This window comes from Squalius cephalus, assembly GCF_949319135.1.
Source record: "Squalius cephalus genome assembly, chromosome: 3".
Classification (NCBI taxonomy): domain Eukaryota; kingdom Metazoa; phylum Chordata; class Actinopteri; order Cypriniformes; family Leuciscidae; genus Squalius; species Squalius cephalus.
The window spans coordinates 35,889,699-35,914,346 of NC_137124.1; the positions used below are offsets into that span (position 1 = coordinate 35,889,699).

The 24,648-nt window shown below is 36.5% G+C and overlaps 1 protein-coding gene across 2 annotated transcripts in view; it reads left to right on the forward strand.

Moving 5' to 3' along the window:
• The window catches only part of col4a6 (collagen, type IV, alpha 6), a 110,381-nt gene that overhangs the window by 47,646 nt on the left and 38,087 nt on the right, over positions 1 to 24,648 (forward strand). For both annotated transcript variants that reach the window (XM_079866208.1, XM_079866209.1), the window contains exons 4-8: positions 3,993 to 4,070; positions 20,251 to 20,385; positions 20,991 to 21,035; positions 21,117 to 21,233; positions 22,300 to 22,359. In XM_079866208.1, coding sequence (XP_079722334.1) covers positions 3,993 to 4,070; positions 20,251 to 20,385; positions 20,991 to 21,035; positions 21,117 to 21,233; positions 22,300 to 22,359 — 435 coding nt within the window. The remainder of the gene's footprint in view (positions 1 to 3,992; positions 4,071 to 20,250; positions 20,386 to 20,990; positions 21,036 to 21,116; positions 21,234 to 22,299; positions 22,360 to 24,648) is intronic.

The window sequence follows — 24,648 nt, forward strand, 5'->3', positions numbered from 1 at the left end:
CCCCAAAATATTTGAATAGCAGTGTACATGATATTGAAAGAGTATTTAAAACTTTAAAAATTACTCATATACTGTATATCAAAAGAATAAATGTTATTTAAATGTAGAAGAAAAATAATCATTATAAAACATATTTCTGGTTATCTGATTGGATAAACCCACTTATGTTGTGTTTAAAATCACCCGTTAACCCTGGTAAATCTTGAATTTATCTTGAATATTACTATAGGGAGAAAAAAAAAACATTCAATGCATTGGAATTTGTAAGTGTAACAGGAAAAAAATGGAAATAGTATTTTTGTAATGGCAGGTGAGGGCAGATGGTGAAGCATTTGTACATCAACTTCATGTCCCACTGTTTTTTGTTTGTTCTATTGTCCGTGCTGTGCCGTCTGTCAGAGGAGCTCATCATTCACAGGAGAGCAGGATAAACGTCCCACTTTCATCCTTTCCCTTTTTTTGTACCGTGTTTTTGGGTCTTGTTTTCTGTTCTGTCATGCTCTGATATGGGTGGATAGATTGATGACAGCAGACGATAGAGGGAATGTGAGCAAACATCTCTAAAGCGTGAGGGGAAACGGGAGGTTAACCTCTCTCGGAGAGTCTGTGTGTGGCCTCTGGCCCACACGTACAAGTGTACATGTATGCATACAGGTATGCCGGTAAATCTTAATCTTTTGAGCTCTTTGTGCAAGTTGTTACCCAAGGATGACCAAACATCAACCATAGTAGTCCCAATTTCACAAGCCAGAGACAGTCAAGATGCTTTTTAGGGCCCTATATAATGGTTTTTTTTTATTCCTTTTTTTTTGTTCTGGATTCTTTCTTTTTTTTTGGGACTCTGATTTAATGGTAAATTATAGATTATTAAATAAATGAAAACTATAGAAACTATTAAAAGTTACGACCTAATTATTAAAAGTAATTTGTCCAGATTCCATTGTAATGGTTTAATAAAAAAAATTCTAATCAATTGAATTCATTAAAGTTTGACTTTTTTTTTTTTTACAATAATAGGGCTCTATATTTAATATTTTACAGGAATTCTGTGTTTTAATTTTTCTTAATACAAATTTATTATCAAAAGCAGTGGTTAAGTATCAAATCAAGTCATAAAACATAAAAAAATGATTTAATCTTTTAAAATATAATGAAAATTAAACAATTAATATCATTTGCTGTGAGTTTATGGGTGATGATTTGCATAAAACAGTGGGATAAAGCTAAGGAGGCATGCACAAACACAAAATAACAAGCACAGACAAACATCAGGTGTGTCAGGTTTTCAAAGGTTGCTTTGAAGGAAAACAGTTAGGAGGAAGGCAAAACCACCATTGGTTTCTTGTGAAAAGTATGTAAATGGATCCTGTGTGTATGTGTGTGCGTCTGGAAATGTGTGCTCAAAGAGTTCTCCTTAAGTTGCACTCTTTGTCCTGCTCCAAATAGCTCGATTCAATTCCACTGAACAAGCTGGCGAGGAATGTCAAGGTGTGCTATTGAGAGGGGCTTGTTGCTCCTTGTAGCGAAGGTTTGCTTAACTTACAGGAGAGGGACCTAAATGCACATATGGCTTATGTTTTCACTTCTCCACCAGGTGGGTTAAGCAACCTGAAAAGAGGGTGACAAAGGTGGCTGATTTCCGTAGGGACAGAGAGAGGGGTGTTGGATTATCCTCTGTCCTTTCTGTGTTGCCACCTGCTGTCCCCTTTAATCTGCCAGCTAGTTCAGAATAATTGAATGGCACTTAACTGTGTGCCATATATGTGCCACTTAAGACCCATAAATCTGCACAGATCGCCTGCTTTTGTGTCATTTAACGGTCTGTATAATGATGCTTCTTCATTTAGAGGAGAATTTTTAGATTGTCTCTGTGGAATTTGTAAAACAATAACTAATTGTTAATGTTAAACTAATTGTTGTGAGTTTTTGGCTTTTATGTGGCTCTCATGTTTTGTACAGTCTTTACAAAGTCTTTCATTGTTTGGTTTATACAATTTTTTTTTGTGTGTTTGGCTTTTTCAACAGTCAGGATTTGGATAGTCTAGTCAGGATTTGCGCAATATATTATTTTTCTCTCTCTGTCAGTCTCTAATTCTATGTGAATCCCTTTGTAGAGTTTCTGGCCTGTTTCTGTCAGAACAATTAGTGGTAGACAAGAGATCACTAGAAGGGAGCTGAGGCCTGTACAGGGCAGTCCCAGCTTTCTAACCTACTTTTTACTGGTTCCCTATTTTTATATCCGTACTAATTCTCTTACCCTTGCTTTCACTCTCTTTATATCCCTCCATTATTTGCCTAAGCCAAAACCTCTCTGTCGTAGAAAAATACAGTCACAAGTTGGAAAAGTTGCAGGCTTTGTGGAGTCATGTGACGTTCTGAGTGGAGACAGGTTCCACAGGGGGCCTTACATCAGCTACACTCACACAGACAGACGCTGTACACACACATACCCTTTGTGATTGGTAAATAAGGTCTTGGTTATCAGTTTAAGACCTTTGAGGGTTTTTTTCTAGATGGCTGTCCGAACACCCCTGACCCTTTGGCCAAGTGCCCACTGTCCAAAACCTCATGGGGCCCTTATCCCCTCTTGTCTGCACCTTTTCATCCTTTAATCAAAGTGAAATGCTATCCAATGACCTTTGAACTCCAGCCCCATGCCGCTTAAAGGACCCTTATATGTATGTGCCGCTTTCATTAATCACATTATTCACATGTCTGCTCAATGAAGGGGATTGGATTTCACAGAGCTTGTCCTACAGGTTAAGAAAGAGCATGTTGTTACGTAGATCCTGACATTTATGTATGCATATAATGCTTTTCTCTTGTGGCAGATGAAAACATGAGCAAAAATCATAATCCTGAGCCATAACTACAGACCTGCAAGCCAGTACACTGATAGTAATACTAACATACGGTAATACTAAGTGTAAATATAAATGCTTTGTGTGCAATGATGTCGATTCGTTTTTTTTTTTTTTAAATCAGCAAGGATGCATTAAATTGATCTAAAGCAATCTAAAACAAAAGATTTCTATCTCAAATAAAAGCTGTTCTTTTAGAGTAATGGCTTCTGAAAATGTAGCATTGCCATCACAGGAATAAATTACATTTTAAATATATATTCAAATAGATATGTTATTTTAAATTGTAATAATATTTCACAATATCAATGCATTTTTAATCAAATAAATGCAGCCTTGGTCAGTGTGAGAGACTTAGTTTATATAATAGTTTTTACCATAATAGTTTTTACCAGCCCTAAACATTTGAACAGTTGCATACATTTGAAATGTTAAGAGTCTGTTTAATAACTGTGTGGATGAGGTTTTTTTTTTTTTCCAGAGGAAAAAAACAACAACACTGAAAAGAGATAAATGATTGGGAAGGGTGGGACAAGCACACTTTGGAATGTGATCTCAGCATGAGATGAGGGGACAATAGAGCTCATATGTATCTTTGTGTGTTTGTGTGTGTGCGAGCGCTCTATAGGGGTTCGGTTTAGTGGTTAGAATGTATAGGGTAACTAATCGTCTTGGCCAGTATGAACACTATAGCCTCTAGTCCCCGTCTTCCTTTTTTTTTTTTTTTTTTTGTGATGTCTTTTTTGGTATTCTGTACCAGAGGCTAAAATCCAGAGAGGGATTTGTCTTTTGTTCCTCTGTGGGATCACATACTGTACCACTTTCTGCTGTCCAGGTGATCTTCACTACCCTGCAGGGAAACAAACAGATCAATCCTAGTGTAACAGTCTCTTCCACAAACTATTCTACAACTTATTGCTGTTACACACATTCACACACATATAATGAAAAGTAATAGGTGCTTATATAATTCCATTGCAGTTTTGAAAAGAGAACGTTAATGATATTGATTCTTTTTAACTTAGTTGTCAGCCAGATGAAAGTGTGCCGTTTCGATGGTTATTAATTGACGTATGACTCTGACAGTAGTGCAGGATTTAATCTTGTCCCTCTATCTTTGTTTGTGTGCAGGGGTCAAATCTGCAGGAGCCGTGTGCGGGCCGGGACTGCAGTGGAGCGTGTCCGTGCTTGCCCTTAAAGGGTAGCAGGGTGAGTGATGAGAAACTGTTTGCTAATGTTGAGACTGTTCATACCTCTCTCCTGACCCCATTCAATACATCTTACATCACTGCTAACTGCAAATTTACCTTCAGAGCTGCAAACACCTGCACGTGCAATGTCACTCATACGCACTCAAACAGATCTCTCACGTGTCAGGCAGCCACATGAATGAACATAAACTGAAAAACGTATCTCTTAGATTACACAGAATGTGTTTTTCCATTCCAATGCGCTATTTTCCATTGTTTTTCTATGTATACGCGTAAACCGTTGCGTTTGCGCCTTTTGCAGCGCCTTGCACAAATTTAAAGTTTTACACGCTCATCAATGTCAGATCCAAAACAGTGGACTAATCAAAAGAGCCTGGAGGCGGGGCAAGCGTTGTGAGCTTTTGTTTATAGTAGCAAGTTGGCAAGTATTTCTGTTATTGCACCACATCTCAAAAGCGCGTCTCAAGACCCTCGGATTCTGCGCTGCGCATTTTTTAAACCATTCCTGAGACAAAAAGACGCATTCTGAGTAAACGGACGCTTAGACAAGGGGTTTTAATCTTTGGCCTTCGAGGTCCACTGTCCTTTTAGCTTTAGCGCTAACCTTGATCAAACTCATCTCCCTATAATTTTCTAGTAATCCTGAAGACCTTGAATCAGTTTGTTCAGGTGTGTTTGATTAGGGTTGGAGCAAAGCTCTGCTTTTGGACCTTGAGGGGCTGTTTATACGACAACGTTTTCAATTAAAAACGTAAAACTTTTTATGCGTTTTGGGTGCCCGAAAACGCAAAGTTTTGAAAAGGGGTTTCAAAGTGCAATTTTTTGAAAACGGTCTCCATGTAAACAACAAAAACGCAAATCTCTGAAGACAATTACGTCATGCACATGCATATTATGTGTTTAGTATATAATGTTTCTTCGTCATCTATGGCCTGGCTGCAGAATACAGGGTTTTTCGTCATTTTTTCAGATCCGTGTGAATAGGGATCGTTTTCACAATGGTCGTCTGTACACGGAAAACTCAAAGGAGAAACTTCTCTGTTTTAAGCATATCGTTGTCGTGTAAACGTACCCTTTTGAGAACCTGTGTCTAAGACATTCATATCTTTATCTTTTTTTCTTTTTTATTCACGAATTGCAAACATTATTCTATTTGATTATTATTGCAATCTCATTTACAGACTAGATATGGAAACAGAGGTCAAGAGCAAACATAGAGCCAGTCACACAGTCAAGAGTTTTTTCGTCCAAAACTAACTGATAACAGACAGTCTCAGGGTACGTTTACTCGACAACAATGTACTAAAAACTGAAAAGTTTTTCCTTTGACATTTTTCGTGTACACACGACACCATTGTCAAAACAGTCCCCGTTCACAAGGATCCACGAAAATGACTAAAGACGCTGTATTATGCATGCCAGGCCAGTAGTTGGCGATGTCACTGTAAAGAAACACTACGTGCCTATTGACTAAACACGTAATATGCAATAACGGTATCATTTTCAAAAACTTGCACTTTGAAACACGTTTTCAAAAGTTTGTGTTTTCAGTGTAAATGAGTCCAAAATGCATAAATCTTTTTTACGTTTTTAGTTAAAAACTGTGTAAATGGACCCTCAGATGCCTTGCACAGACATAATTATGAAAGTCACAAAGTCACTGTACTGTAGGTAACAGCATGTAAACATCTGATCTGATCTGATCTGATCATAAATTAGATGTGTTGCAGTAAGAAATAAAATTTTGACAAGAAGTAAGTTCAAAGTTAAACTTTTCAACTTAGTTGGATCGCTGGACACATCCACATCACATCACTCATGTGAAATGAGTGACTTCTGTTCACTTTATCGCTGTGTTAGTAGTAGTTTCACTGCTCTTTTCATACTCATAGCTTGTCACTCTCATTTGTTTTTGAAGAAAGTCACTTGGCATTTTGCTAACACCTACATTATTGCTATAGCAACTAATGCTTAAACCAGATATCACACTGACTGAACAAACACTTTAGTGTTTGCATAATAACTTTGTGGACAGTAGGGTTTAAATTTTAGACTTGAAGAAACAAATCAGAATTGAATGCATTGTCATTTTCACTATTAATGCTAAAAAAAAGAAATAAGGATTAAATTAATTAAATTAATTATCTCCACCTTAGAGACATGCTGGCAAGAAGTTACACAGTGCAAGATAAGTTATTTGGTAAAGTACAAGTGCTAGTATCAAGATCAGGAATGGAAATATTTATACCCCGTAGATACAGATTTCAAAGCCACTTAAGGTTGCCAATCACAGAGATGTGAGGCAGTGTTCAGGAGTGAGGGAGATGAGTGTTTGCCAAGAAGACGACGTGTCTCCAGAACGGTATGACTTTGGAGTTGATCCAAGCCACTGTTGAGTTTTGCTCCCTCACATCCAGTCAGTGTGCCATGACTGATAGCTGATTTTACTGATATATTTACTGCAAGGTCTTTCAAATGCATTCATTATGAATTTCACATAACAAGGCTCCAGGCTAACATTTGAGGGCAGCAGCACCGGAGCCACTAGTTCTACAGAAAGTGGTGCCAGCCCCTGATTTGGTAGCTCTGGGGGGGCTGACAATAAAGCACTGAGCTCGAGTTGAGATGCATTTAAGAGATGCTCTAATAAGCCAATAAGCACTCCTCTGCAGCCACCTACTGATTACAATGGTAATTTAATGTATTTTTGTTTTAAAACAAGTGTGAGTTTTTTTACATCTTGAAACGTTTATTTTTATAAATGGGGACAATATTTCAAGGATGAACAAATAATGCTTTGGTCATCACATTAAAAATAACATTTAAATATGATAATATTAGAGTTTGAAGGGCTGGAAAACAACGTGTGAAGTACTCATTGTGGTACCACAATACCATGGTTACAGTTAGTGTTAATACATTAAATCTGTGGTAAATGTAGCTGATTTTGGACTGAAAGCCTTCTTGTTTCTTCTGGTTTCCACATCAGTGCTGCTTGATCTGATATCTCCCAGCAAGCAATAGCCGTCATTTCACTGTCTAGGTTAACTATAGACCCGATTTAGTCCGGCTATGAGTAACCCACTTCTTGCCAAAATAACCTTGAATTTGGTTACATGCCGTTTTTGCCCAAATAACTTGTGAGATGTATGATATTCCATCATATAAGCAAAGTGAACTGTGATTACAAGGTGTTTGGTTTCATTTCTTCACTTATTTCATTTCTTTGTTATCTAATTGATGACTATTCTATTCTTGGGGTATGGTTTAGATTTCTATTAAATTTTCAATGACAGCCCAAATTTTGCCTTGTTTTAGCCTAGACGTCTGGGCTGTGTTTGGACGGCTGTTAGACGTCTTTTAAACGCAAAATTGCTTGCTGGGCTCTGGTTTATGACAGAAAACTCTTCACTGAATTTGAATGCTTCCCATTAGATCTCTAGATTCTGTGGTAAATTCAATGGCTTTCTTCACCGGATCTTCAACTGCTGTGTAGTTACGGTGTCGCGTGATCGAGATCGACCGGCAAGTAGCTGACCTATTTTTGCTCCGAACTGATAAACGGTCTGTGAAGCACACAGACGCAAAAAACGCACCAGTTTCTACAAAAGTACAATAGCACAGCTGTTGATAATAATAACATTGATAATAATAAGAAATATTTATAAAGTGGAAAATCAGCATATTCGAATGATTTCTGAAGGATCATGTGACACTGACGACTGGAGTAATGATGCTGTAAGTTCAGCTTTATCATCACAGATAAACTCACGTGAGCTGTTTTGCATAATGCAGGTGACAGTAAAAAAGTTGTCATATTTGCCAAAGTACCAAAAAGTAAAAAAAAAACTAGTGCACCTTTAACATTTTTTTTCTTTTTAATTCACCATACAGTGGCATTTGCCTTTTTATTCTTGCCCCCCCCCCCCCCCTTTTCTGTTGAGAGTTCAGAGTAAACAGTTGCCACACAAAGACACACAGACTAACATGCACACACAGAGAATGCTTGTGGTTCATACCGCATCCGTTCCATCTTCCCTGAAGTATGCCAATATGTGGCATGCAAGACAGAACTGCTCTCAAGGTCAGGTTTATTGTTATTTGTGTTCCATTCACACCTACAAGATGAGAGATTTATTTTATGAGCATGAACTCACACATGCCAGTCATTGCCAACTGCATGTTTTCCATGTACTATTACATGACAGCGATAAGACATTATATTTAAAATCAGTGGTTGTTTTGCTGTTTGGAACCGCAAACTGTAATTAAACAAGCAGGAGGATAAACAAAGGCCACATCCTTTCCTGACATAAACATTGACATGTGCATACAACATGATTTATTTGCATATAAGTGATGCAAGGTTGTCCACAGGCATGAGTAGCAAAAAAATAACCATAAAAGAAAGAACAGGATGTTTCAACTCGCTTAAGTCTGCTAGTTTAATTTCAGTGTCAAGTGTGGAGGAAGATACTGTAGTTATTGGAAGAACAGACTCATAGCTTTCTTTGTTCTGACCTTGAGTCATCATTTAGCAATACACTCAGGGCAACACACGTTGTTTAACATCAGTCTACCCGTGACAGAGACCTCGTGACCCAGGCCTTGCTCTGTCTATGTCCGAACCCTTGCAACTCAATGCACCCAACCCTGACTCAAAGTGGGCACAGTGTCAAGTTTGAATTGAGCTGCAGTCAGTGTCCAGGGCAGAAAAAAAATAGATGTGGTTGTTTAGCTGCCATTACCTTTGATTCCAGTAATCCATTGACACAAAAGACATGGCCAGAGTGGTTAAACCATCTTTGAGCCTGACTTCACCACCACCAATAGAGCTCTGGCCCCCAAAATAAACAGGAGCCAATGTGATGCGATGCAAAGTGAGTGAGCTCTGAAAAGTGCAGTCAGCCGTACTGGGAATGTCTGCTTCAGAGGAGGATAAAATAAAAACACAGAGAGAAAGGGAAAGTTTACCAGTTAACCATATATTTATTTGCACCATCATTAAGGGGAAAAACATGCAAAATAATTTTAAGCTTTAGTTTAAATCATCAATAAGATATAGCTTTCAGAGTTGAAGGGATTGAGGGACAAAGAAATAGCACAGCCTTTACTTGACTTGCCTTAAATACACATACATTAGGTCTTATTCTTTATGTTTTTTGCAAAGAATCTGAAATTGAATACATAGAAACTGCCATACCTGCAAGGTGAAACCCTATGCAAACCTAGCGGAAAGGTATGTGAAAGAACCATAAGAATAAGCTAACCAGTGTAGCACATTGCTGCATGTAACCATATATCATGTCACATGTATTAAATGTTTTGTTTGGTTTAGTTTTGTTTTCTAAGCCACTACAGATGGTTACGGTATATAAATATATACAACTGTGCATGTGTGTGTATATATATATATATATATATATAGTAGTACAGTATATATTGTGCACATGATATAAATGGTTAAATGGGACTGTAAATTATATAAATAAACCTTTTAAAAGTTTGCATTTATTTGATCAAAACAGTACATTTTGTAAAATGTATTACAATTTAAAAGAACTGTTTTGTTTTAATATATTTTAAAATTTAATTTATCCCTGTGATGTCAAAGCTGAATTTTCAGCATTACTCCAGTCTTCAGTGTCACATGATCCTTCAGAAATCATTCTAATATGCTGATTTGCTGCTCAAGAAACATTTACTATTATTATCAATGTTGAAAACAGTTGTGCTTTTGTGGAAACCATGGTAAAAAAAGATTCAGGATTCTTTGATGAATAGAAAGTTCAAAGAACAGCATTTATTTGAAATATATATTGTAACAGTGAACAAGTCTTTTCTGTCACTTTTGATCAATTTAATGCATTCTTTTTAAAAAGAAACTATCTTACAACTGCCAAATTTTTGAATGGTTGTGTCTATATTATTCTGTATGAAGTATTGAGTTGCGATCTGTGGACACGTGGTAGTGAGGGGAAATGTAGTGTCATAAATTTGATTTAAAAAAAAGAAAATCAAATGAAATTGTACCTTGTTGTTTAGAACATTCTAGTGATCATACCTGACTAAGTGGACATGTTGCCATTTTAAAAACGAATTGCAGTTGGGCATGTCTTGTCTCATGTCTCAAGAATCAGTGAGGCTTCATAAAAAGTGTTACCTCCACAGTTCTCAGACAAATACGTCAAAGGAATACACCTGCCTGCATGAGGCCATTCCTCAAGCATCTGTTTCCAGCTGTCTCAGAACCCTCCTGAAAGACAAACATCAGCCATGATGAGCCATCTTAGAGCGTTCTTCTTTGGTCAGCCACCCAACAAAAACAGGCGCCCATACTGGTCTCATTTGCACCAATAACATCCGCTTCCAGACAGGTCAGAGGTTGTAGGATGCTGACATAATGGTTGAGTTAAGGGCAGCCAAAGAAAAGCAACACTGGCTTTCATGTGTGCAGAGCATGTGTGACCACTTTAGCCATCCTTACTCAGTCTGTCCACTCTTAGAACATCCCCAGCCTTGATTTACTCTCGGTTAGATTTATAAAAAGACACGTTGTCTGAATACAGTGGTGGTGAATAGCGAGTATGTAATGTAATGGACAATATGAAACTATGTGCACAATATATCTGTAGTTTTCTAGAAAAGGGGTAAGATTATGTTCCTTAAAGGGATAGTTCACCCAAAATTCTGTCCTCGTTTACTCACCCTCATGTTGTTTAATCTATCTTTGAAACATAAAAGATAATGAAACCTGAGAGATTTCTGTCCCTCCATTGGAAGGTAATTTACCCAAATCTCCACCAAAACGAGTGTTTCTCTTCAAAATCCTCAGTTACTTTTACAATCTCTTTCTAACTTTTAGAAGCATCAACGTTTTGGTGGAATAGGTAGAAAGGTTGCATTTTAAAGATGAGTGAAAGTCTTACAGTATGTCATAATTTACCCACCTGCCTCATGTCATTCCAAACTAATAATTTTCATTTGTGGGGCGAACCTTTAAAGTTAACAGCTGTACATTCTAAGTTTTACAGCATATAAGGGGGAAAAAAATCACATAAAACACGCAGACGTGCTGTTTTATCACCCTTTGTTATCTGTTTCACGCCAGACTGTTATCTTTTATCTGTTGTTATCACACAAACACAATCCAAACAAATGTGAGTTGCGTGTTTTGGCGACAGATAATTTATCCAAACATCTTGACTAGAGAGAGACATGCTTGAGGGGAAAAAAAACCCATAGCTGCTTCCTGCCTCCCCAGCTAGCAATTTTGCATTTAAAAGACATTTAACAGCCGTCCATACACAGCCCTGACATCTAGGCTAAAACCAAGCAAATTTTGCGCATTCTGTGAAAAACTTACCATCGCCCAAGAATAGACACACAGGCTACTCATAGAACATGTCAAAGAAATGAAACCAAACACCTTGTAATCACTGTTGTCTTTGCTTACATGATGGAATATCATACATCTTGCAAGTTATTTTGACAAAAACATACATGTAAACAAATTTAAGGTTATTTTGGCTAGAAGTGGGTTACTCATTGCCGGACTATCGGGTCTAGTGAAATGACGGCTACTGCTTGCTGGGTCAGTTAGTGGAATTACACGTGCAGCCAGTTATAATCATACTTTTCACAGGTTTTTCACATAGTTGTACTGTATGTCACCTCTGTCTTGCACACAATGCAGAGGCCAATTGGAGTCTGAATAACACACGTGGTGGACAAAACTAGTATGGACTTGTATGATTTCAGTTGGACTAACTCAGCTAAAAGGGGGTCTCATTAATTGCGAGGATTATTTCGTACTTGTATGTACAGGAGAACTTCTCACAAAAAATATCCGCCTAATTCACAACACGTTCGTAAGCACATACATTTCTCGCCAAATCCTCGAGCCAAGTGTGCCATTCTCACCAGTTCTCACAATAAACACATTTTATCCAGATTACAGAGCTCTCATTGGCCAGCTATATATACGAGTACATCTGCGTTATTCAGATTATATAATGCAGCTTTTCTTACCCTTTAACTATAGATGATGGAATGTATTTAAGATTAAATTGTATTATTTAGTAATTTTATTATATAATTTTATATGGATTATATAATACAATTAATGCAACATACTTCAATATAATTATAGTCATGTTAGGATGAAATATAACTTCTTAATATGATTATAAGGCCGTACAGAGTAAGTGCTTTTTGTGTACGTGTGGTTTTAGTTGTTCCTATATTTTATTACAAAATATTTGGTGAATGGTTATTTGTTCTTAAAATCGTTTGTACGCACATTTCACGCACAAATGTGTGCGTACGCATGCTTAATGAATGAAACCCAGAGAACGGTCTCAGAACTTTGGTTAACATTCATTAACATAACGTTCTTCCAGTGACGTTAATAAAATGATCATTAAGAGTTATCTGGTCTTTAATAATGTTCTCAAAATGTTAGCACAAAAACATTATTTATACATGGTTCATGGTACGTTTGTTTCAAAACATTTTTAGTTGGACATTTTTTTAAATGTTACTACTTGTTTCAGAATGTTCAGAGAACATTCAAATGTAACATTTCCTTAATGTTCCCAAATGTAACATTCCCAAAATTATATATATATATATATATATAAAAAGAGAGAGATTCCGAGAACATTTTCATAGTAATTCCATAACTAAATGGGAACGTTAGCAAAACTTTCTTAGAACATATTTTTGTTTTCTGGGAAATCATTTACATGATGAATTATTGTTTTAGTCTGACTGAAATCTAACATTTAAAGTGTATGTAAATACATAGTACGCACTTACTATGAACAGCCAGGTGTCGTGTTGATACAGAAGTGTAAACAATCCTTACTTGTTTAGACTAACCAAGTGTACTCTCGCAGATTAGGTTAACAAGACTGATAAAGTCACATTTAGATGTAAATTATTTAGACTTCCTATATGTTTGCGTTCTGTATCCTTGTCTCTGCTGTTATTCTAAGGCAAAAAAAAAAAAAATCATTCATAATGAGATTAAAGGAGGTGAGAGGTCATTTTCACAAAGACCCCAACATGACTTTTGGCTCTTGTAACTTTTGACCCTTGGTGTGATGTCTTGACCTAACAGGTTAAAGTTGTTAGAAAATGTCTTGGTTATTAACCACACTTTCTTTGCATGAAACTTCAGCAGTGTCTTTGGAAATAAGACTGTCCCCTACTGGGGATCAGATGTAAGTACCAGTGCAAAAATGTATGTTTATAAAACACATTCAAGGTTGAACACATCACAGATTATATGTAACTAATAATAATATGACTACATCTGTACATAAGATATAATCATGGCATCTGATGTATAATCTGATATGAGGTTACAGCAGTGCAATTTTTTTGACCTATATGCTGGTAGATTGCAAAACACTGTTTAGTGTATGCATAGCGCTAGCACTATCTTTTTTATCATTTTTAATCTTTGCCTCCAGCATTGTTATTGCGTACACATAGTTTATGGAATTTTTATGCTTAAATGTCTTTGTCATGGATCTATTTTGTATGGAAAATGTATTGCCAAAAATGTTTGATTTGATTGAAAATTGTCATAAGCTTTTGCTGACAGCCTTATCATGTTTGTTTTTCTTGTGTGCAGCTTTATTTAATAATTTTTGATTCTAATATCAATTTATTAGCCAAAATATTAAATGAAAAAAGTGAGACCTCTAAATAGCCATTGTCAAATCTGTTATTTTATTTATTTTTTCCCAAATAATTTTAAGGTGCCCTGTTTTTATAGATTTTTTTTTTTTACCCCACAGTAACAGATTAAATTTGAAATATAAGTTCCATGGTCTTTTAGCTGTATGGCAAACTTCTCCATGGTTATACCCAGCTAACAAAAATATGTTCTTAGATTGTTTTGTATTAAGTTATGAAAACATTATTTAAAAAACTGATGTTTTGAACTTTCAGAAAATTTTCGATATGATTTTCTTAGTACATAAATTTTTTTTAAAAGGTTTAAAAAACATTCAGAAATATAACGTTTTCATAATTTAATGGGAATGTTAGCAAAACAATTTAAGAACATATTTTTCCATGAACAATATATGAATAACGTTTTTGTGTTAGCGTTTTGATAACTTTTTTTAAAGACCAGTTAACTTTGAAAGTGTTCCCTGTGAGCTGGGAATCTGCTAAATGTGACTATAAGGCATGAAGATTTTAAGATATTATAAACATTATAACATTATCATTTTCTGTAAAGCTGCTTTGAAACAATGTATATTGTGAAAAGCACTGTACAAAAAAATTACCATAGACTTATAGAACAAATAACACTGTAAGGACGTTTCATTAAAATTGCTCTCACAACGTTTTATGCAACATTCCAAAAACATTCAGAAAATATTAATAACATCATAAAGTCATTCTGAGAATGTTGTTCTAAGAACGTTTTCTCTCAATGTTATGAGAATGTTCTTCAAGTAAAAATAACATTGTAAGGACGTTCCATACGTAGTTCTCACAACATTTTCTCTCTTCATTACGAGAACATTTTATGATAACATTATAGAAACATTCAGCAAATAAAATAACATTACAAGGACGTTCTGAGAATGTTTTCTCTCAATATTACGATAACGTATAGTAACATTATAAGAACTTTCCATAAACATTATATGAACATTTTGTCTTAACATTTACATAACTTTTAAGGAACTTAAGTGGAAGTTATGGGGATGTTCCCTGTTATATGCATACAGTATACAGTATGTTTATACAGACATATACAATCTCATCCAATCAGGCACAGTCTTGTTTACAGTCTGCTGCAAAATTAGTTGATAGAGAAGCAAAGCAGGTAAATGTTCCAAGAAAGTCTATGAAAGCTTTAATATTGAATGATGAAGGTCTCACACAAAATCATTAAATTGTTAAATGCCAAACAGTTTATACATTTTGCACGCACACTTAAACACACTGTGACTCATTCATTTATCACATTAGCATGCCTGCAGGGTTAAGTTTTGAACAAGAGAAAGACTGCTGAGTCAGTGTGTGTGTGTTTTCTCTGGTGTCTGCCTGGCACTGCTGCTTCTTTCGCTTCTGCACGCGGGGTGGTGCACTCCGAGAAATTTGGTTATCAAGGCTGAATCACTCAGTCCGCACCCTACCCCTTTCTGATGTGTTTCCTAAAGCTGCTTCCATCACCGCTCCCGATGAACACATGGCGCGACAGGTAAAATCAGGCCTGAGCCTCGCTGCCCACGAACAATAGTTCCTACCAAATCCTCAGAGCCAACAGGACTGAGCCGGGGGAATCTGTTGGCTCATGGATTCTGTTGGACGTTCCGACAGGAAGTGAGGTGCTTGCTCACTAGCCAGGCGAGTAAGACTGGTTGGCTTAAAAAGGCAGAATGAGTTCTATTGTGTCCATTGTGAGGAGGCAGATTTGTGCCACAAACGAAGCAGTCTAGTGCGCGCTAATGTGGTTGGAAGTCACTTTTTCCATCTTCGTGTTGTTAATATCGATGTTTACAAGTTGAAATATGAAGCAGAGTGTGAAGGAGACAGATGAGAGCAGATCACGGTCTCGTAATGGCTTGTGGGAATGGAGAAGAATGCTATAGTGGTTTTTAAGAAGTTCCACTTGTCTAGTGCATTTCCTTTGGTGTTGGAATGCAGTTCAAACCATCAGAACAGTCGACTCACTGGTCGGCAGAGGTCGCACCACTTACCTTAAATGAAACAACTACAACCCCAAATCAGAAAAAGTTGGGACACTGTACAAATTGTGAATAAAAACAGAATGCAATGATGTGGAAGTTTCAAATTTCAATATTTTATTCAAAATACAACATAGATGACATATCAAATGTTTAAACTGAGAAAATGTATAATTTTAAGGGAAAAATAAGTTGATTTTAAATTTCATGGCATTAACACATCTCAAAAAAGTTGGGACAAGGCCATGTTTACCACTGTGTGACATCCCCTCTTCTTTTTATAACAGTCTGCAAACATCTGGGGACTGAGGAGACAAGTTGCTCAAGTTTAGGAATAGGAATGTTGTCCCATTCTTGTCTAATACAGGCTTCTAGTTGCTCAAATGTCTTAGGTCTTCTTTGTTGCATCTTCCTCTTTATAATGCACCAAATGTTTTCTATTGGTGAAAGATCTGGACATTTCAGTACCCGGATCCTTATACGCAGCCATGATATTGTAATTGATGCAGTATATGGTCTGGCATTGTCATGTTGGAAAATGCACGGTCTTCCCTGAAAGAGACGACGTCTGGATGGGAGCATATGTTGTTCTAGAACTTGGAAATACCTTTCAGCATTGATGGTGCCTTTCCAGATGTGTAAGCTGCCCATGCCACACGCACTCATGCAACCCCATACCATCAGAGATGCAGGCTTCTGAACTGAGCGCTGATAACAACTTGGGTTGTCCTTGTCCTCTTTAGTCTGGATGACATGGTGTCCCAGTTTTCCAAAAAGAACTTCAAATTTTGATTCGTCTGACCACAGAACAGTTTTCCACTTTGCCACAGTCCATTTTTAATGAGCCTTGGCCCAGAGAAAACACCTGCGCTTCTAGATCCTGTTTAGATATGGCTTCTTTTTTGACCGATAGAGTTTTAGCTGGCAACGGCGAATGGCACTGTGGATTGTGTTCACCGACAATGTTTTCTGGAAGTATTCCTGAGCCCATGTTGTGATTTCCATTACAGTAGCATTCCTGTATGTGATGCAGTGCCGTCTAAGGGCCCGAAGATCACAGGCATCCAGTATGGTTTTCCGGCCTTGACCCTTACGCACAGAGATTGTTCCAGATTCTCTGAATCTTTGGATGATATTATGCACTGTAGATGATGATAACTTCAAACTCTTTGCTATTTTTCTCTGAGACACTCCTTTCTGATATTGCTCCACTATTTTTTGCCGCAGCATTGGGGGAATTGGTGATCCTCTGCCCATCTTGACTTCTGAGAGACACTGCCACTCTGAGAGGCTCTTTTTATACCCAATCATGTTGCCAAATGACCTAATAAGTTGCAAATTGGTCCTCTAGCTGTTCCTTATATGTACATTGAACTTTTCCGGCCTCTTATTGCTACCTGTCCCAACTTTTTTGGAATGTGTAGCTCTCATGAAATCCAAAATGAGCCAATATTTGGCATGACATTTCAAAATGTCTCACTTTCAACATTTGATATGTTATCTATATTCTATTGTGAATAAAATATAAGTTTATGAGATTTGTAAATTATTCCATTCCTTTTTTACTGACAATTTGTACAGTGTCCCAACTTTTTCTGATTTGGGGTTGTAGATTTTTATGTTTTCTGAAGGGCAATGCCAAAGTCACCAATCCATGTCCATTCCTGTTCCTTGAGGGCTGGTTTTCTTCCTTGCCCCAGAGCTAATAGAGCTGCAGTGATGATGTATTTTTGTAGGCCAGCCCGGAACACTGGTTCACTCTGGTTCCCTCGACAAAAACCCAATAGGATTTTTCCATTGGCTTCTGGATTATTGCAGAAAATAAGCTCTGTGACTAACAAAAGTTTATGATTTTTACACTTTTTGTTCATCATCATGATCTTCACAAATTAACACAACATTTAATAATTTTGAAGCCTAAATACAATTGGCAGCCGTAAAAAGCTAACAATAGGCTGTAAACAAGACTCACAACTCTTTCGATCTTTATTTACGAAACATTTTCCATGAAAGATCAAGTTATAATAGTTTGCAAGAGCATGATTATAGACACAATGAGGCTGTGAAAGCAGACTATAGTGTGTAGATGAGTTTTCCTGTTCGGTGTGATAATATTTAATGTCCCCGACAACATTTGTATTCCCATTTAGCTACTTGTGAGCAACCACCTTTTTCAAGACAAGCAAGCACTACAACAACAGAAAAAAAGGGATGTATTTTATGATGTAGGATAAAATGTGAAAATATATCTATTAAAAACCTCATTGACTTCAGGACGATGGAAGTGCTATAAAATGCTAACTCATTTCCGGGTTTTAGCCTACTAAAATACATCATCCCTGCAGCACTCTATTAAACACACCTGTACCAGCTAATAAAGGTCTTCGGGATTACAAGCAACTTCTAAAGAGACAGTGACACTACACTTTTCATTCCATTGACTTTCATTCAAAGGTATGCAATTACATTTGTGTGCTCAGTTTAGCGCGACTGCAGCTTAAAGGGATAGTTCACCCAAAAATGAAAATTAGCCCATGATTTACTCACCCTCAAGTCATCCTAGGTGTATATGACATTCTTGTCCTGGCTCTTCCTAGCTCTATAATGGCAGTGAATTGCTGTTTCGGTCCGTATTAAATCTTGGTCCGGAAGCTAGAATTTTACTTTGTAACGTGTTAAATATGGATATTTTTCTTACACAAACTGTTTAATTCTTGGTGGTCTCAAACCAAGACTGCTTGTCTGGTTTAACCTCAGATAAAATGTTAAGCCTCTGATGGCTTATGTGGGCAAGAAGTGACACATTCCTTCCTTCCCCCTCCATCACTGTTTAGAGGAGTAGCTTGAAGGATAAAATGAAACCACATTAAAGTGTTTAAAAAGAAACTTTCTACAAAGCTAGTTGCTTTGAAACATTACACTTTCTATTATCTTGTTCTGTATTTTCCACACTAATGCTCTATAATTCTCTCCTATGGCTGAAGTTCATTGAAAAAAAAAAACACACACCCTGTAATGGCACATGCGTGCATACACCCCTAAAGGATTGTGGGATTTTTGTGGCTGTTATCCTGTTAAGATGGCATATCCCAGATCTGTTTTTTTGTTGTTGTTGTTGTAATATTGTACCATGTGGCGAGTTGCAAAATCTTGATTCTCTCCAGCAACATAAGAAAAAAAAAAAACCCTGCTTCTCACACCAGCAGTTGCATTATATTTAGACATTGTGTTTTGAATTTAAGGTTTGTTTGAAATGTTTGCTTTCAAGACATGCAATTTCCTGTGGCCATTTGACAACAAATTTATTGCTAAAGTATAATGCATTTTACACAGAAACATTTACACTCAACATTCACAGATCTAACATTGCACTAGATTAATCATGCATTGTTGAATATTAAGAGATGCAGGTTAAGAAATTTTAGAGGATTGATGCATACAGTAAGTGAGCTCTCCTTTGTCCTCATCTTCCTTCATGCTATGAAATAACTAGTTTAACTAACAGAGTAAAATCTGGAAACATCAATTAAAGGACTTATGCTCAGCTGTTCAATCACCTAATGGGTCTCCAATATAGAGCTAGAATAATTGTAGGTTTTGTTTTTTTGCCTTTACGGGACTGGACAGTGTAGATGAGATAGGAAGGTAAAGGAGGTAGTGAGGACCAGAATCGGGATATGATACATGACGGAGACAATCCTGCAGGCTCTTCATATCATGTGAACTGACCACAGTGCCACAGCTCTAATGATCATTTTGAACTAACTCTTTAGATATAAATATCTTAGAAATTGCAGCTTTATCTGACCATATAGAGCAAGCACGGCCATGCATATGCTCATCTTCAGTTAAAGTCTTGTTTTATGTGTGAATACTTCAGAATGAGGGTCTGATCGAGTCTGCACACTTGGGATGTGTACCTGCAGTCACAGCTTGGCTCTTCTCTGGAAGCCCTGTGTGCTGCATTCAGATAAACTTACTCCTTTTCGACTTACTCATTTCTTACTTGCCCTTTTATAAGCAATGCCCTAAATACTTCTATCAATAAATATTATGTACTCTATGTAGAGAGACCAGCTGCATTGAGTTAAAATGCTGGATTGTGTCGCCACCATTTGGTCAGCAGTGAGTATTACCAGTGGTAATTACAAACAAGTCATTTTATTTTATCTTGACATTTAAAATGTGTTCTACTAAAACACACAATAATAAAATACTACTGATTATAACTTTTTTCTGCCATAAAAAGTGCATGGTTAAAGTAGCAACTTGATATAATTGTAGGTTTTTGGTTTATGTGTATTCCCTTATGCACAAACATAATGCTACATTTCAATGTATTCATCTAGCATACACTTTTATCCAAAGCGACTTACAAGTGATGAATACAACATAGCAATTCATTTTAAGGAGGCATTTGTATTTGTAACTGCTACATCCATTTTTGTCTCCATTTAGGGGCGACCGGGGGAACTTGGACAAGTGGGCATCGGTGGTCCTGAGGGTTTCATTGGGGGCCCGGGGCCAGTTGGGCCCAAAGGAGAAAAGGGCCATGTAGGACGCAAAGGACCCTCTGGACTAAATGGAGATAAGGTCAGATTACTTTGGTATATGCAGGGGAATTATAATTTATAACACATATCCTTTTCTGCTTTGTTAAAATACTTAATGGATATTAATTATCAATGTTTAGTGCACATGGTGGTACAAAATAGAGATCTTCTAACTTAACTCTGATTGGTTCAAGAACTCAAAAGATATGTTTTTGATTGGCTATGTTGCTTAACACTGCAAAAACACATTGTAAATAGAAACCTTTGACGCTCTCCAGAGCGCAAACACAGATACGCACTGGATCGCATGCCAAATGTTTTGCCAATATGTCATTATTACAGACAAAACTGAACCCAGACCAGTAGTTACGGGCAGCTTTTCCCTCTAAAAGCAATCAGAAGCTGCAGCAGACAGGGGAAGGCACTTAAAACTTTGTTGCTTTTGTGCAATAGATGAATAACAATTTATTTGTTTTTAGATATTTTATCTTTAGATATTTCTATTTTGCGGGAGCCCTGCAAATAATTGTATTCTCCCGTAACCCTCACTCACCCCTCAAATCTTGTCCCACGCTGCAATAGGGTGCCGAGGGAGTGCAGGTCTCAAAATGCCATTTTTTGTGACTTTTATTTATTTTTTGACAGGGCCCAATGGGTGTTCCTGGCTTTTCTGGAAATGATGGTGTTCCTGTGAGTATACAGTTCTTGTCTACCATAATTTCACCTTTCTCTGAAAATAGTTGACTAAGCTGTTTTTACCATGCTGTACAGGGACACCCTGGTCAAGTGGGGCCCCAGGGACCCCCAGGTCTTGACGGCTGTAATGGCACACGAGGTGACCCAGGTGACAGAGTCCGTGATGGAGTTCCTGGTAATCCTGGAGTTCCTGTAAGTTTAAGGGCTTTATGTGCATTTTAGGGTTTGGGAGCTAGCATCAAATATATACCAATTTAAATAAAAGTAGCAGTTTCACTTTCTAAATGAAGAAACCATCTTATCAAGTGCTAACTGCAGTGTCTATTTTTTTACTCAAGTTGCATGCTATATATAACAATATATGTCTGTATTTTTAATAATATAAAAATATACAGTGCTATGCATAAGTTTAGACACCCATGCTAAAGTTGACTAAAAAGAGGAATAAAAAATCATCTTTTGGAAATTGAACTTAATGCCTTAATTTAAAAAATTAGGAAAAATCCAACCTTTTAGGACACCAATTTTCTTTGTGAATGAATAATGTATCGTAAATAAATAAATGTTCTTCCTTAAAATACAGGGTGCATAAGTTTGGACACCCCTATGTTAAATTCCCAAAAATAGATTTTTATTTTTAAGTATTTTATTTTATTTTATTTTTTAGGATACTATGCATCCTGATAAAGTTCCCTTGGCCTTTGGAATTAAAATAGCCCCACATCATCACATAGCCTTCACCATACCTAGAGATTGGCATGGGGTACTTTCCATAAGATCATCTCTCAATGCAAATCAAACTAGCTATTAGGCTAACTGAAATAAAACCATGCCAATCTCTAGGTATGGTGAAGGCTATGTGATGATGTGGGGCTATTTTAATTCCAAAGGCCAAGGGAACTTTATCAGGATGCATAGTATCCTAAAAAAAAAATACTTAAAAATACTTAAAAATAAAAATCTGCCTGCCTCTATGGGAATTTAACATAGGGGTGTCCAAACTTATGCACCCTGTATTTTAAGGAAGAACATTTATTTATTTACAATAAATTATTCATTCACAAAGAAAATTGGTGTCCTTAAAGGTTGGATTTTTCCTAATTTTTTTAATTAAGGCATTAAGTTCAGTTTCCAAAAGATGATTTTTTATTCCTCTTTTTAGTCAACTTTAGTATGGGTGTCTAAACTTATGCATAGCACTGTAGATCTATAGTTTTCATATTCACATGTGTTTTTTATTTTATTTACTTGATTATAGGGATACAGTGGTCAAAAAGGTCAAAAAGGAGAACCGTATTATATAACTATTCCAAGACCAGTAAGTTACAATCATTCTTTATGAAACCCAAGCATATCACACATGCCAACATTTTATATGTACACTGTACACACTCATATACACATCCAAATGTGGCATTTACTGACAGCCCTATTAATAATATGTGTTGTGAGTTAGCTGTAAATCTGGGTGTGGAATGCAGACCTGTCTGGGAAAATCCCTCTGTCATTTTCAACACCTCATGCATCTTTTATATAACCTGGGGTTTTTAAATCTTCTCAGGTGTGTGCAGCGCATGTAAGAAGGTTAACACCTTTTTCTGCTGTTTTAATAAAAAGAGGGGCTGATATGAGCATTGATCACTGACATTTGAGAGCTGTGTTAAAAAGAGGTGTAGTTCTCTGATGAATTTACATTATTTACTCACCAACATGTTTAAAGGTACACTATGTAACTTTTGTCCCTCTAGTGGTTAAACTGCATACATTTTGTGGAAGAATATTGTTTTGGTTGTGCTTCAGCTCTGTGTGAGCCTTTGTGAATATATGACCCTTTACATTAGATATTTTTTTACAATGAACTCTGTAAGAGAGCTGCATATGGCAGTTTATCTGTTCAATAAAATACAACCTCATTTCCAGAATAGTTGGGACATTTTGTAAAATGGAATACAATCAAGAATCTGTGATTTGTTAATTTTCTTGAACCTTTATTTAACTGACAAATGTACAAAGAAAATATTTCCAATGTTTTCACTGACCAACTTAATTTTATTGTGTAAATATAAATGACTTTTGATTTTGATGGCTGCAGCACACTTCACAAAAGTTGGGACAGAGGCATGTTTACCACTGTTTCACATCACCTTTCCTTTTAATTACACTTTTTAATCATTTGGGAATTGAGGATACTAATTGTTGCAGTTTTGGAAGTGGAATATTTTCAGTATTTCCACTGTCTTCTAGACCATCTGAGATGAGCTTGGGCCCAGAGAACTCGCCGGCATCTCCACATAGAACTGATGTATAGCTTTCTCCTTGCGTAACAGAGATTCAAGTGACATTTCTTGATGAAGCGTCAGACTGTGTTAAGTGAAAATGGTTTTCTAAAGTACTCCTGAGCACATGTGGTAATTTAACAGAGTAGCATAGCATGATGGTTTCTCATGCAATGCCATCTGAGGGCTCAAAGGTCACGCACATTCAACGGAGGTCTCCTGCTTTGCCCAACACAGACTGACCCATCTTTGCTTGCAAAGACTGAGAAGCTCCTTTTTCACCCAAACATGATACCCTCACCTGTTACCAATTCACCTACTCATTGTGGACTGTTTCAAAAGAATTGGATAATCAAACCTTTATATTCATTTCACTTTTATTTAGCCTCTGTCCCAACTTTTTTGTAGTGTGTTGCAGCCATCAATATCAAAATTTGTTTATATTTTTCAAAATCCAATTATTTTGGTCAGTGAAAACAGTGGAAAACTTTTCTTTGTACTTTAGTCAGTTAAAAAAGAGTTCAAGAGAATTAACAAATCACAGATTGTGAATTTTATTGCATTTTACAAAATGTCCCAACTTTTCTGGAAATGGGGTTGTACCTTACTCACCTGTTGAGTAATAAAAGCACCATCTCTCTTGCTTTTACATCATTTCGAGACGCGCACTGGCGAGTGATGAATGTACGCAACTTCATTCAGTCAGGTTTAAAATACAAACACTTATAATAAGCGTAGTGAATCATGTTAAGACAAAAACATGTTTTGGAAGAAGTATTGATTATGCATTGACTAATTGTTAATTTTGAGAAAAAAAAAAAAGTTACATAGTGTACCTTTTATTGAATGAGGACTGGAGCTTTCTAGCTTAAAATAAACCCATAAAACGATCATAAAAGAGACCCTTTTAACTCATGTGTAAAGAGACTATTAATGTTCAGAAAATATTATCGATCTCTCTGTACTGACACTATTCTGTACTGACACTATTTTCATCCAATATATTGGATGAGAAAACAAAAACTTTTAAAGTCGTTTTAAAATGTATGAACTTTCCAACATTGACAGTTATTGAATCAACATTCAATCTGAATTGAGCTGAATAGTGACACCATCACCTTAAGTTGAGCTGCCTTATAGCTGAAACTGATTATAATTTGATCATAATTAATGAACTTTGCTACATTTACACTGTTATTGAGCTGAATTGAATCACCATTGAACTGATTTGAGGTGAATAATGACAGTACCGTCTTCTGTAGAGCAGATTTATAGCTGAGATTATAGTCATTTTAAAATGTCATTTTTCTACTGAAAATCTTGACATCTGT